Source organism: Eleutherodactylus coqui, chromosome 2 (genome assembly GCF_035609145.1).
Source record: "Eleutherodactylus coqui strain aEleCoq1 chromosome 2, aEleCoq1.hap1, whole genome shotgun sequence".
NCBI classification, from domain to species: Eukaryota; Metazoa; Chordata; class Amphibia; order Anura; family Eleutherodactylidae; genus Eleutherodactylus; species Eleutherodactylus coqui.
The window spans coordinates 27,325,169-27,338,993 of NC_089838.1; the positions used below are offsets into that span (position 1 = coordinate 27,325,169).

At 42.2% G+C, this 13,825-nt stretch overlaps 1 protein-coding gene across 5 annotated transcripts in view; it reads right to left on the reverse strand.

The window, feature by feature from the left end:
* CALD1 (caldesmon 1) overlaps positions 1-13,825 on the reverse strand; it is a 166,086-nt gene that overhangs the window by 83,746 nt on the left and 68,515 nt on the right. For 4 of the 5 annotated variants that reach the window (XM_066590517.1, XM_066590514.1, XM_066590512.1 and 1 more), the window contains exon 3: positions 1,238-1,337. In XM_066590517.1, coding sequence (XP_066446614.1) covers positions 1,238-1,308 — 71 coding nt within the window. In that variant the 5' untranslated portion in view covers positions 1,309-1,337. Of the gene's footprint in view, positions 1-1,237; positions 1,338-4,773; positions 4,943-13,825 lie in introns of those variants that run through there. The other variant, XM_066590513.1, reaches the window with a different exon arrangement.

Sequence of the window (13,825 nt, forward strand, 5' to 3'; positions counted from 1 at the left end):
TACACAGTGACAGTAAACCTGGAAAACAGCTGATCGGCAGGTATCCTAAGCAGTGGATGCCTGCCGATCAACTATTGATGACATATCCTAAGGATAGGCAAATATTAGTAAAGTCTGTACAGCAGTACAAGAACCGTCAAGCCTTTCCCAAACCCAATTTCACAAAATAATAGAAGACTCAAGAGCATACATGGTATGAAAAGTTCTGGCCTTGCACTTTGAGGGCAGTCTATCACAACTCTGCCTGCTAGGACATTAATTATCTGAAAGATAACATAATCTAGTGAGACTAGTCTTCTTCACACTAGATATCTGAGAATGACCCTCCAAATTCTGGTCCACACAAGTCCTCACGAGGATTAGCCCCATTGTGGGGCTCATAGTCAGCTTTTCGTTAAACTCAACGTCAAATCCAACGCATAAGCATAGCCCTAAAGGCAGATATTAGATGGTTGAGGTCTAGGAGCTCCAACTTACTTTACTGACTGTCCCACAGGTCACCCCAACGGCTCAAGTTGAACACCATGTAATATTGAAACCCCACCTTCCTAAATTAAATATTTAAATGCATATGAAGAGACCACCATTGGCATAACTATAATGGGGGCTTAGAATGCGATCACACCAGGACCCTCAAGCTTTAAGGGGTCCATAAATTCTCTCTTCATTATATAAGGAGACCAGTACTATAAATGAATCAAAGCTGAAGGGCCCTATTACAGATTTTACATTGGGTCCCAGCAATTTCATGCTATGTCTCTGGAGACCAGTATCTTAGGCTATAAAATATTAAGCAGACACATAGCATATCGTATTTAACCTTTAGGTAATGCTTCTCAGTTTATATGCACAATACAATTCATAATTCATATAACCCAACATTTAAAGCTTTGACTTTCCTTCCTTAGGAGATGTTTGCCAATACTTGGCTAAGTTTCCAGAAATGTTTCCTGTCAACAATATATCCAAGAAATAAAACGGGTCCTCTGGGAACAATGATGTCATCAATATACAATTATAAATAGCATCCTCTCTCGGTCTACATTCTTGACATGCCGTATTTGGACCAACATACAGAAGACGCAGCAAATCATTATTTATGACCATTTTTGGAAATACAACATGGCTGGTTATTTCATGGTGTAGAAATGAGCGGGCCAAGTATGACTGCCAGATATGGGTAACCTCCAATTCAAACATTATGAGCGCCGCTCTCACAAATTTATTCTGACGTTACCTTTCAGTTTCCTGGCGCATTTCTTCCCGTTTCTGTCTCCTCAGCTCTCTACGACGTTCAAAGTCATCCATGGCGGCCGCTGGAGCTTCTGAGCTGAAATCTTAAATTGACAAAGGAGAAAACCAATGTTAGACAAAACACAGGATAATATAACACTTCTTTATTGTCTTTGTAAGTCAAATCTTTGAAAACCTCTCAACCAGATGGCACAACATTGATTCTATATACTGTTTGAGGCCAGATTTAGTCAAATTATATCTTAAAGGGGAACTCCAACAAACACACAAAATCATTCCTATCACCCCCTAACTTTGGCCATATTAAAAGTGTTGTTCTGTTTTCCCCAACACTGACTCTAACTTCCTTTTTAGATGAGAATACTTCAGCATGTGACTGTCAGTCTGGAGCTAGGAGCTCTGGCTATTACTTGCCTCATAGTGCCTTGCCTAGGTATCACACAGAACGCTATGGCCAGATCATATCTTACGAGAAGCCACAGTTATATAAATCATTCCAAATTGTGAGCAGAATGTAGAGCCACTGATGCAGGTCTAAGGCACAGGAGAGGCTATAGGCTGTGCTCTGTGCAGCAGCATGTATGTCACAAGCAGAGTACAAACTCCAGTCCACTGTAGGGAGGGGAAGAGATGATTGGCAAAACGGCTTACAGTAGCCATACACATGTCAAGAGGCCAAACCCACTGACTGTGGTTGGTCCCACTCATCATCTAATTAATATGATGGCCTCTCTACTCTCCCTAACAGCAGATAAGGATCCAGCATGTGGATTTCAACTGCCCACTTCTTTTCTTCTCAGGAGATAAGGAGTCTGGCGGTGGATTTCTTCTTTACCTACATATGCACATTTGGCCAAACCATGTGGGAAACTTTTTAAGAGTACTTCTTGTTGCAAAAAAAATCTAATCTCGGGAGGAAAGGGAAAAAAAAAAAGAAGGGAAATCTTTTCAATCAAGTGAAAGCTATACTGTAGCAATCACACAGACCGAAGCTGTCTCTGGCGACCTCCACCCTGCGGGAAACCCCCAAGCTGTCTCGGACACCCCCCACCACCACCACCTCCCCTTCCTCGTCTACCCCTCGTACCCCTCCAACCCCCTCTATAAAACCAAGTTGGGCCCTGGCCAGTCCGATCATTTCATATACTGTTTCTCTTAATGAATACTTCAAAGTTAAGACTGAGCTGGAATATTACGAGAAAGAGCCATGTTGAAGGCTCTTTGGAACATATCCCCTCAGTCTTTCCTACTTCTTTGTAGACAATGCTTATTGTATACCTGCATGATTGTACCATTTCTCAGTAAAATGTCTACCATTTTGTTGTAAAATTAAAAAAACTCAAATAAAATATAAGTAATAAAAAAAAAACAATCTCTGCTCCCTTCTATCTCACTGCATGTGTTAAGAGTGAGCAGGCACTTTTTTTTTGCAGAATACCAAATATGTGTGTAACCAATCAGTTGTTTCTCACTTCTGTATTCCATATAATCCCATAGTTTGCAGTCTCACAGACAGAGAGCATAAGGGGGAGAGGGGAAGGAGACAGAAAGAGAGAGAGAGAGAGAGAGGGAAAGAGAGAAACTGCAGCTGCATCCCCTTCCTCCCTCTCCTCTTTGTCTTCTAATAACTATATTACTCTAGCTGATTTTTTGTTCATGGCCACAGCCCAAGCAGCCCAATACGGATATTGTATGATCTATATATTTGTAGATCCACCAATGTGATCTCCTCACATGTATCTATGGCATACCAGAAGACCATTTTGACTAAATTTACCTTAAAAGGTAGAAAACATCTCCATGTTATATCATTCTTTCTATAATGCTGCAGAATAGGGCAGTTCTATGTAAAATTGAAGGGGTTGTACCAAGATGGACAACCCATTCCAGAATACTAACAATTGATTGCGGCAACCACAGTGGAAATGTACATGAATGGTTGCCCTATAATACCAGGACAGCAGATGGTCTGCCAGAATAGGAGCCTCTCTTAGTAAGTGGCTTTCTGTTCTGGGTCAAAATAGGGAAGTCTTGAGTGGTGGATCCTGCTCTTTGATGTTCATATGCCCTAATAGGATAGGGTACTCCGCCTACCAAATAAGCTGACTGTTTGCGCTCGTCCTATTTACTTCGATGGGCAAACTTGAAGTACTCAGAATGGCTGCGACAAAAAGTCATTTCGAGTGCAGACAGAATAGTTCTTATATGGAAACATAGAAGCAACCGCAGTGTTTGGATGACTGCCGTGGCCCTTTAAATCATCTGATTGACCCCCACCAATCAGATATTGATGGCCTATCCTATTCATATTCAGACTACCTAATCCCCACAGTGTATTGGTATTGTTAGACTACTAATGTGCTATACCTGAGATCTGATTGGCCAGAACTGTTCATGTGATCAGGACTGATCAATCAGAGAGTAGTGCACAGTGTGCATTAGATAGATAGAATATTGCTGCAGCCATCTTGGACAGTCAAAAATAGGGCCTGAAATCAGTGGTTCGGAGGGAGAGAAGAACAAGTGCAGATAATATACCACCCTGCCCCTCCTGTTCTGGGACAGAATTTAGTCCTGGTACCAGAGGGCCACTTTAATGCTTTTCTATAGGCTGCTCAGTGTTCTCTTATTATTATGCCTATTAGAGATATAAAAATGGTAATAAAAAAAAAAAAGTAAAATTCTTCGATGGGCCGAGTAAACAGAGTATTTGCCCGAGTGTTATGTAATAGAGGGGGAAAGGGGTAGCAAACAAGCCACTCAGCCTTCTTCAGACTTTTAGATACAGGGCTAAGGTGGCAAACGGAACGTTTATGACAAGTGAAGAAACATAACCCTGAAATAAGTACTAAAAATCCACCAAAAAAAAAAATTATTGAATAAGTGTCTCAAAGCAGATATGATAACTAATATATACGAAACACATTTAATATTCTCATAACCGTAATAGGTAAAATAAAAATAATGTAATTACACTGTGAAAATTAATAAAATATTTGTTTAAAAAAAATAAAAATAAAAAAAAATAAAACAATAATGTAATTAAAAAATAAAAATATAATATATAAATAATAAATATTATAAAAAATAACATTAAAAAATTCATAATCTCTGTTTAAAGTATTCTGCTCGCAGTAAAAAATAGCATACTGCATACAATCAATGTTAAATTACAAAGAGGTGACAAAAATGTACAACTGTTTTTGCAAAAAAAAACAAAAAACAGGGCCCTGGTTACACGGCTGCGTCAAACGTATGGCTATAGTAAAAAAGAAAGGGGGAAAAAACTTTGTGCAGTTAAAACCAAAATTGGCTACACCCTTAAGGAGTTAATGGACAACAAATAAAAAAGTGAGTGCAAGATGGAGGTGGAGAAATGATAACTTTCATCAGTAGGGCGAAACGACGGCATTGTGCAGAGTCTGGATACGGACGCCTCCCTTCCCTGCGGGGGCTTCGGCGTCCTTTCTTCTATTTTTAAGGAGAAAAACACAAACCTGAAATGCTCCATATACTCACCAGTTGTAGATTTTTGCTTTGTGATTTCTAATCCACCGGCTCTAATGTAAAGTCTTAGGTATCACTGAGCAGGCACACAGTGTGCAGAACATCAAAGACGAGGCTTGTCTCCTCCACTCTGGAGATCATATTAAAGTACTACCAGAAAAGGGAAAGGCTTTGTGTCCGCTCTGTGTTTAGCTAAACCGTCCTGTCAGTGCTTAGTTTAACTTTCGGATGCTGAATGCCAGATCAGCACCAAGAACTAGAGAGTTTCCTGTGAGGTTTTTGAGGCTGCCTCTCTGAACTTTGGGACAACATTCCTCAATTAACCTCTTATATACCATTTCGCATTCCGTGAAATCCCATGCGCACATGATGCCAAAGCTGAGACGTTCCTCAAGCCTTTTAGGCTAAGATGCGATGGGTAAGATTTTATGAGATAAAGCATAAAAACTCTTGTGACTGAACTAACCCCAATATCTTAATCTGCTATAGTCACACTCAAGAAAATCTAGTGGCCCATGCTGTTTAACTCTTCAGTCTACCAAGACTGCTAAAGACATTGTGGTATCTCCCATACCTTCCTAACATAACCTGGGGTTCTAGGAAGCTTCACTTTGTGTAGAACATAGGTTCCTACATACATATAAATAAAAAATAAATATTGGTATTTGTATAGCACCAACGTATTACTCCCCAGCAAGCTGGGTATTCATTTTACTGACCTCGGAAGGATAAGTTGACCTTGAAACAGTTACCTGAACCATGCAGGGATTGAACTTGCAACCTTCAGGTTGTGAGCGAGAACTTAGGACTGCATTTCGACTGCCTTAGCACTCTGCACCATATCTTTGTGCCTTATACTGTATATTAATCTCCTCATACTCACTCCAACATGTAGTTAATGGACAACCAAGACACCATCTCTTGTCCTCAGCATACTCCAGGTATTACTCTATATCAGTGGACGCTTTGTATATCATAAGCCACTTTATCCTAATGATATGGTTTTGACTATGCTATCAACCGCTAATAATGCTATGATCCACTAGGGCAGAAAAAGATCTGGGGTTGCCAATGTGGCAGGCACGACCATGGAGGGGTGAGATGGCAGTAATGGCATGGGGCAATGGCTCCGCTGTGCCCCTCACGGACGTCTGGCAACCTGAGGACTGTAAAAAAATTTTAATTTTAGTTTTGGCGAGTTGGTGTCTACCCAACAGTTGGGCAGGATTTGGTGGTAACTGGTTTTGTCATGATACCAGTCCATATACAGGTCAAAGCCTGTTCCGGACAAAATAATAGTAAAATGGTAAAAATAAAAAAAAGGGAAATAAAAATAATAATCTTTATTTATATAGCGCCAACTTATTCTGCAGCGCTTCCTTTCTTAAGGAGAAAGGAAATCATGCTTTCTTCCTGGAGTGTAGTGTGGTACCTCAGTGCAAATGGTTCGATCGTGGGCAGGGACTCCAAGAGACAGAACTAACAGGGAAAACAGTATAACAGTTTTATTTTTGGAAGAGTTCTTCATTAAAGGCATTCCATTGCATTTGCATTGCTTTTCTTTATGGTGGAAATTACAGTTACATGCAGGGATCATGTTCTTACACTTCAATGAGATAAATACTTGAACCTTTTTCTGTACTTTATGCTTTATCTTGTTGTTTTGCTCTCTTTCTTTTCATCCTTCTTTACTCAGTTTAGATCTCCTTTTTTAATTCTGATTGTTAATTATTCTCACCACTATATCTCTTCCTACACACATAAATCTTCTCTTTGAATATTTTTGCTGTCCTTATTCGCAATACAAGTTTGTTGTTAGTACTCACACTTCCCACTGCACTGGCTTCTCTGATCCTCCTACCTAGCTTGTTCCTTCTTTCTCACTCTCAGGCTCAGACTGACTAGACTCCACCCCCTCTCCCCTTTTAGCTGTCTCCTTCCAGCCAACCTGTCTGGAGGGCTTATCCTCCTATCACAGACTCTCTCCCTCTTCCTGCTACCTGACTAACCACTTCCCCAAACTGTTACTAGGTGATAGAAGACCCAATGAGAATGGGGGACCTGTCAGTAAATAGGGCACAGTGGTGAATAGAAAAGCAGAATATGAGTGCAAAACATAACTTTTAAAGTCATAACACTTAAAGTCATACCCACATTTAACCATAAACTAACCACATAGGTGCCGTAGTACCCAACCCTGGGGTACCACACCAACAGTTGGGGAGCTCCTGATCTGCTGGTTGGGAAAAACTGTGCTATATTAATGTTGGACGATAGTGCCATGACCAAGCAGTCTGAACTGACTATCTAATATTCTCCTAATCTCTTCTTTAGGTGTCCATCATAAAGGCGCCTCCTCTTGTTTGGTAGCTTTGATGTGTCAGCGGATAAGAAAAGTCCTGAATTAGATGGAGCAACACAAAGCTAGTCTAGCATAGCACCCAAGGCTCTACTTTAAGGATCGCCTTTAATATCCTCTTTTGTATATAATCTAACTCTGCTGTCTACAAAGTGAAACGTGAAGACACCAGAATGATGAAATTTAAGCCCCCAGGTCCTTTCCGCGAGTGGAAACATTAGAGACAACTGATACTGGTACTGTTTAGGAACCATCTGTGGTCATCATGGCTATGGGAAGATCTGACCTTGGCAGTATTATGGAGACTTCTGTAGCTGGCGGTGTTGTGGAGGTCTATGTGGCTGGCACTGTTATGAGGGCATCAGTGGCTGACAGTGTTATGGAGATATCTTTGGCTGGCACTTATAGAGGCTGCTACGGCCGGTATATCGCTTCTGGGACATCTCTTGCTAGTAGTATTGATGGAACATCTGTGGCTGGCAATGTTATGGGGGCTTTTATGGCTGACTATTATAGGGTATATCTGTTGCTAGCAGTATTGAGGGCACACTTGGGAATATTGAGGGCTCATTTGTGGCCAGTAGTACTATGAGTACACCTGCAGTTACCAATATTATGACTACATCTGTAGCTGGCTGTGTTGTAGGGCTTCTGTTGTTGGCAGTGATATGGAGGCATCTGTAGTAGGCACATTGTTTTGGTTACATGTTTGCCACTAGGCTCTTCTGTAGTTGGGAGTTTTATGGGTCTTTTGTGTCTGACTAGACTACGCTATCAGGACTTCTATGGCAGTTTGACTGGGAGGATTATGGGAAGCTCTGTAGCTCTCTTATGGGGGCTTCTGTGGTTGGATGTATTGACAGTCCATCAATGGCTTGCAGTCTAATGGGGAGATCTGTAGCGGGCTTCTGTGACTGGCACACAGTTACTGGCTTGCCCTTATATACAATTACTCTTGTGGCCACACAAAAGGGGTCACATGAACAATTTGCTACATATCTACCAAGAATGTACTGATACTTATTTTCTTATATTGAGCTAGGAGGGCATACCCTAATATGTTTTTCCTGCCCGGTTAAAAAAAATCCAAAAACAATGGCTTCTAGTAGTCATTTTTCCTGAGGCTGTGCTGGAGCTCCACAGCAATTTTAGGAAGAAAATAGAATGATTTTACTTCACATCATCTGGAAAAGTAAAGTATCTGAAACTTGAGCCGATGCTTGTACAAAGTTATGGACAACAAAACAGGAAATACCCAAACTGGGGGTTACGGCTGATAGCATGAACTGCAACATTATCTCTGACCCTAAAATATCTTCTCTCTTCTTCATTAACAATTTAGTCTCCTTGGTCATTCTGTAGCTGTGCTCAAGGCTTTCGTAAGGGGGTAAAAAAAACAAAAACATTTTTCTTAAAGGGGTTTTCCAGTTTTATGTTAACCCTTGTAACAATGGCATACTTTTGTAGAACTAAAGAACTTACTTTTGTAGAACGAAAGAACTTACAGTTGACCTTTTCACATCTTAGGACACATGGCAGTATAGAGCTCACACCCAGTACTGGCCTTAGGTTCGTTGGCATTCTGTGCGGCCCCCTTGTCAGAAAAAAAACTGTATATGTTTTGCACTGTTAATGCATTCTGTCTGCTTTCTGCTTGTGCAGAATGCAGCAAGATAGCAGTATACCCACACTAAAACAGCTCAGTGAATACATACGGCACAAGAACCAAGTAGAGTGCATAAATAAAGCACCAGAACCAAGCTCATGACATAAATACAGCACCAGAACCAAGCTCAGAACATAAATACAAAATCAGAAGCAAATACCTAGCATAAATACAGCACAAACCAACTTCAATTTACAGTTACAATACCAGAAACAAGCTCATAACATCAATACAGTAGGAGAACTAAGCAGTTTTGTTGCAGAGGTGCAGATGGGCTGACAGCACGATGAAACAGAGCAAGGAGGAGGATGATTCCTATAGCTCTAAAAGACACTGCCACATGGAGGAAGAAGATCATCCAGCCCAGCAGACCCAAGAAGGGTAATCACTCCCTACTTACATCTTCCCGCTCCCCCCTACGCTGAAACAATGGTCCAGGGTCCTCATATGAGAGTAAAAGGCCAATATTTACTAAAGGGGTTGTGCATGATTAAAAAAACATGACCGCTTTCTAGCAAAATTAGTGCTACACCAGTCTACAGGTTGTGTGTGGTATTACAGCTCATTCCTATTAACTTCAATGGAGCTGGGCTGCAATACCAGACACAACCAAGGACCGGTGTGGTGCTTTTGGAAGATAGCAGCCATGTTTTTCTAATTCTGCACAATCCATTTAAGGCCTGCGGCAATAAACTCTAGAAACAATAGGCAGATTACTCTTACACGTTTCAGACCAGTTTATGGTTCTTAGACATAGCACCAAATGCGGTGTGCTGTGACTAAGAACCATAAACTATCCTGATATGTGTAAGAGGAATCTGCCTATTGTCTATGGATTTTATTGCTGCAAGCCTTAAAAAATATCCTGGATTTTACTCTTATATGAGGACTCTGGACCATTGTTTCTTTCTACACTGTTTCCCTGAAAATATGACATAGCATGATTTTCCAGAATTTCTGAGGATGCAAAATGATTTTTCAGGCTTTTTGAGGATGCTTGAAATATAAGCCCTACTCCAAAATTAAGTCCTTCTAGCAGTCAATTTAAACAGTGTCCAGGCAGCTATACATGTAAAAAAGTTAAACCTTTTTGAACAAAAATTAATATAAGACACTGTCTTATTTTCGGGGAAACATGGTAGTATACTTAGTTTTGATTCCTCACCCTTTTCAACACCTCTGCTCTTCGTTAGGGCTTCCACCCACTTGCGTTTTTTTTTAACGCAGTTGTCAATGGGACTTTCTAATGTTAAAAACGCATCGCACAAAAATCGCAGCGATATTGCAGCGCTAAAAATACGCAAGTGGGTGGTAACCCTTAGGACTCATGTGACAGACTCTGCCTGCGGAATATCACAGCGGAGTCCATCACGGCGCCCCCCCCAAGAACCCCATACTCCCCTCCTGCGCGCATCCTGCCTGACGCGCCGATGCGCATGTGCAGTACAGCGCTTGACACAGCCATCTGTGGGCGGGGTCACGTATTCACGCGATACTTCCTCTGTACTGACAGCGGAAGTATAGTGTGATGGCCAGCTTCCATTGACTACAATGGAAGCCGGACGCGCGTATTCCCGCGGCGAATAGGACATGTCACGGTTTATTTCACACTGTGGAATTTCACGATGAGAACATTCAGCTATTAGGTTCAATAGAGCCTAAAAGCTGCGGTGTAACGTCGCAGATTTCCGTCGCATTACACGCGGCGGAAATCCGGCCATGGGCATTAGCCCTTAGTGAATGGAAAGATTCTTCTTCTTTATATCCAGAGTCTTAAAGGCTATCCAGGTCACATCCAACAAAGGTTCTCATCATAGAGCAAAGCTACGATACAGTGCCAGACCTGTTGCATGACCGACAGTAGCAACCAACATTGGAACCTAGTGACTTATAATGGGACCCAGGGGCGTAACTATAGAGGATGCAGGGGATGCGGTTGCACCCGGGCCCAGGAGCCTTAGGGGGCCCATAAGGCCTCTTTTCTCCATATAGGGAGCCCAGTACTATGAATAAAGCATTATAGTTGGGGGCCCTGTTACAGGTTTTGCATGGGGGGCCGGGAGCTTCAAGTTACGCCTCTGATGGGACCTGAGGGGTTCTGCCACGGTTGTCATCATTTGATTGGGAAAACAGCTTGCCATGCATCGAATCTGCAAGTGAGCCACTAATGTGGATGTGAGCATAACCATAAAGGAGTATTTCTATCATATAATTGTTTATCCCTAAGACAGGGCCAGGTTGGCCATTCAACCCACTGGGAAAATTCCCTGTAGGCCAATCGGATCCTGGAGTCGGTGACGGGGAAGACATTTTTTAAGAACGTGTTTCGTGAAATGTCTAAAATTAAGATTAAAAAAAGGTTATACTCATCTGTGTTGCTCCTCCCGCTCAGTGAGTTTGGATACTACTGAATTTTGGGCAAAAATGATCATGTGACAAACACGTGATTGGAACTGGCTGAAGTAATCACATGATCACTCTATCAGAGGTTGAACAGTGAGGCGCCGGGTGCAGACTTGAGGGGCACTGAACGGGAGGAGTGACACACATGAATAGAAGTTTTTTTTTTAAATTGACTATATATAAAGGTCATTGTTATCGAGTGAAGGGCTGGAGACTATGAGGGGCCTATATGGGCATTATTACTGAGTAGAGGCCTATATGGGGCATTATCATAATGCAGGTCTGTGGGAAGCATTATTACTGAGTGGAGCTTATATGGGGCATTATTACTGCATAGGAACCTATATATATAGTTATATGTATATAGTATATGGAGCATTATTATGGAGTGGGGACCTGTGATAGGAATTATTAGTGAGTGGGGGCCTATTTGGGGCATTATTACTGAGTCGGGGTCTACTTGGGGCATTATTACTGAGTTGGGCATAAGGAGAGCTTTAGTATTGAGTGTGGACACTTTTACTGTGTGTGGGGCATGAAAAGTGACACCATGTGGGGCCTACAGAAAGCACAACAAGGGGGGTGCAATTACTATGTGGGTGACCTCAGGTGGCATTACTACTGGTGTGGCAGTATTATTTGCGCCTTACACAGTGGTACTATTGGTAATGTTGGTCTCGGTATAGTGGGAGTTCTACAGTGACAGTATGGGGGTAATTATACGGGCCTTGATGATTACAGTGATACTGTGCTTGGGGTTAATTTTTCTTCACTTCTACAAAATCGAAAAAAAGTAGTTTTTTTTTTAAACTGTGTAAATGTATTTGAATAAACTTTGCTAATATTGATCTATTTAGACCCACCAGAGACGTCAAAATTAGTGATAAGCGAGCATACTCGCTAAGGGCAATTGCTCGAGCGAGCATTGCCCTTAGCGAGTACCTGCCCGCTCAAGAGAAAAGGTTCGGGTGCCGGCGCGGGTGACAGGTGAGTTGCGGCAGTGAGCAGGGGGAGCGGGGGGGGGGGGGGAGAGAGGGAGAGAGAGATCTCCCCTCCGTTCCTCCCCGCTCTCCCCCGCAGCTCCCTGCCCGCCGCCAGCACTCGAACCTTTTCTCTCGAGCGGACAGGTACTCGCTAAGGGCAATGCTCGCTAGAGCAATTGCCCTTAGCGAGTATGCTTGCTCATCACTAGTCACAATGTGATCTTTGGTATGTTTGCTATAGCAAACAATTATTCTATGTGCATTTAAAACAGCAAAGCAATCCATTAGCTTGTGCTGAAGGCTCGTCCTAATAGTCGTACAGCTGGGGCTTTCCTAGTAGTCTTTCCTCGGCCTCTGGTTGCATTTGTGGGGGGCCAATGGGAGTAGAGGGAGCCCCTGACTCTATCTAATCACCTAGGTGCCATAGTTTCTATTGACTGTGGCATCTAGAGAGTTAAGTGACTTACGGCTGGTTTGAGCCCACTTACAACATGGGACCACTTTGTATTTTTTTTCCAGTCCACCCTCGCTCTAGGGTGTGCCATAATATTATGATCCATTGAGCTCCAACCTTTGGGACCGCTGATGATCCCAAGAACACGGGGACCAAGATCTCTTTGTTTTCCTGTACATCGGCGCTCTTAGGGAATTTTTCTGATACTGTAATGAATGGGTATTATGACTTTTGATCACACTTTTTAATGCTCTACGTCATTACTGAAACTTTGTCCCATCGCACCAAATCTAATGGTCAGCAGGCTTATTTGCCAAGAAAATTTGGAAGAAACCCTTAAAAGAATACACCAGTATTATAAAAGGCACCTGGTAGGTGGGGGCCCTGATCCAGACTTTGCATTGAGGCCCAGAAGTTTAAAGTTAAACCTGAGTTTTGTGACTTGTATATACTTTGTATATTTGTTCTTTATTCTGAGAATATAACCTCACTTCTAAACAATGGCGCCCGGCGACTACCTGTTATTTATGTGTCTTACTCCGCCACATGCCATTAACAATATTAGGTTTCACGGGCACAGAGGCAGCGCAGTAAGCTTCTTGGATACTGTTTGTGTGTGGTCCTCTTTGATCCGTTGCATTTCCACATTAGTGGTTTAGTACAACAATGAATGGGTGGAGATATCATCTTAATTTAAATGGATTACAAATGGAGTAATACTAACACAGTGGAAGCAAATACCAAAGAAAATGCACAAAAAGGACCGTGTTTCGCCTTAGATTTATACCAGATTTTTCTTTTGTGTCTCATACCAGCAGATCTTATACTGGATACTATAAGCTGGTCCTCCATTGGGGATGGGGTCTCCATAGATGCTGCAATGTTGAATTAGGAGGTGATAATGTAATGATGGAGACACCAAACCTCCTGTCACAGGTAGGTAGGAGTGTGATAGTGTCAAGCTGCTGGTGAAAGGCGTCTAATTTTTATTTTTGCTATGGAACCACCATGCTCTATGTACATCATTGGCCAAGGCAGTTGTAACACAGTTTCTTGGACTGCTGAATGTGAACTTTAACTAAGACTGACTGGCCCCGGCCACCACCTTGTAGGGAGAGCCCCAGGGAGAGTAGGTTGTGGGCGATCACCTCTTTTTCCCCCTCATTCCCTTTGGTCTACTGGCCAGATGATCTTCCTCC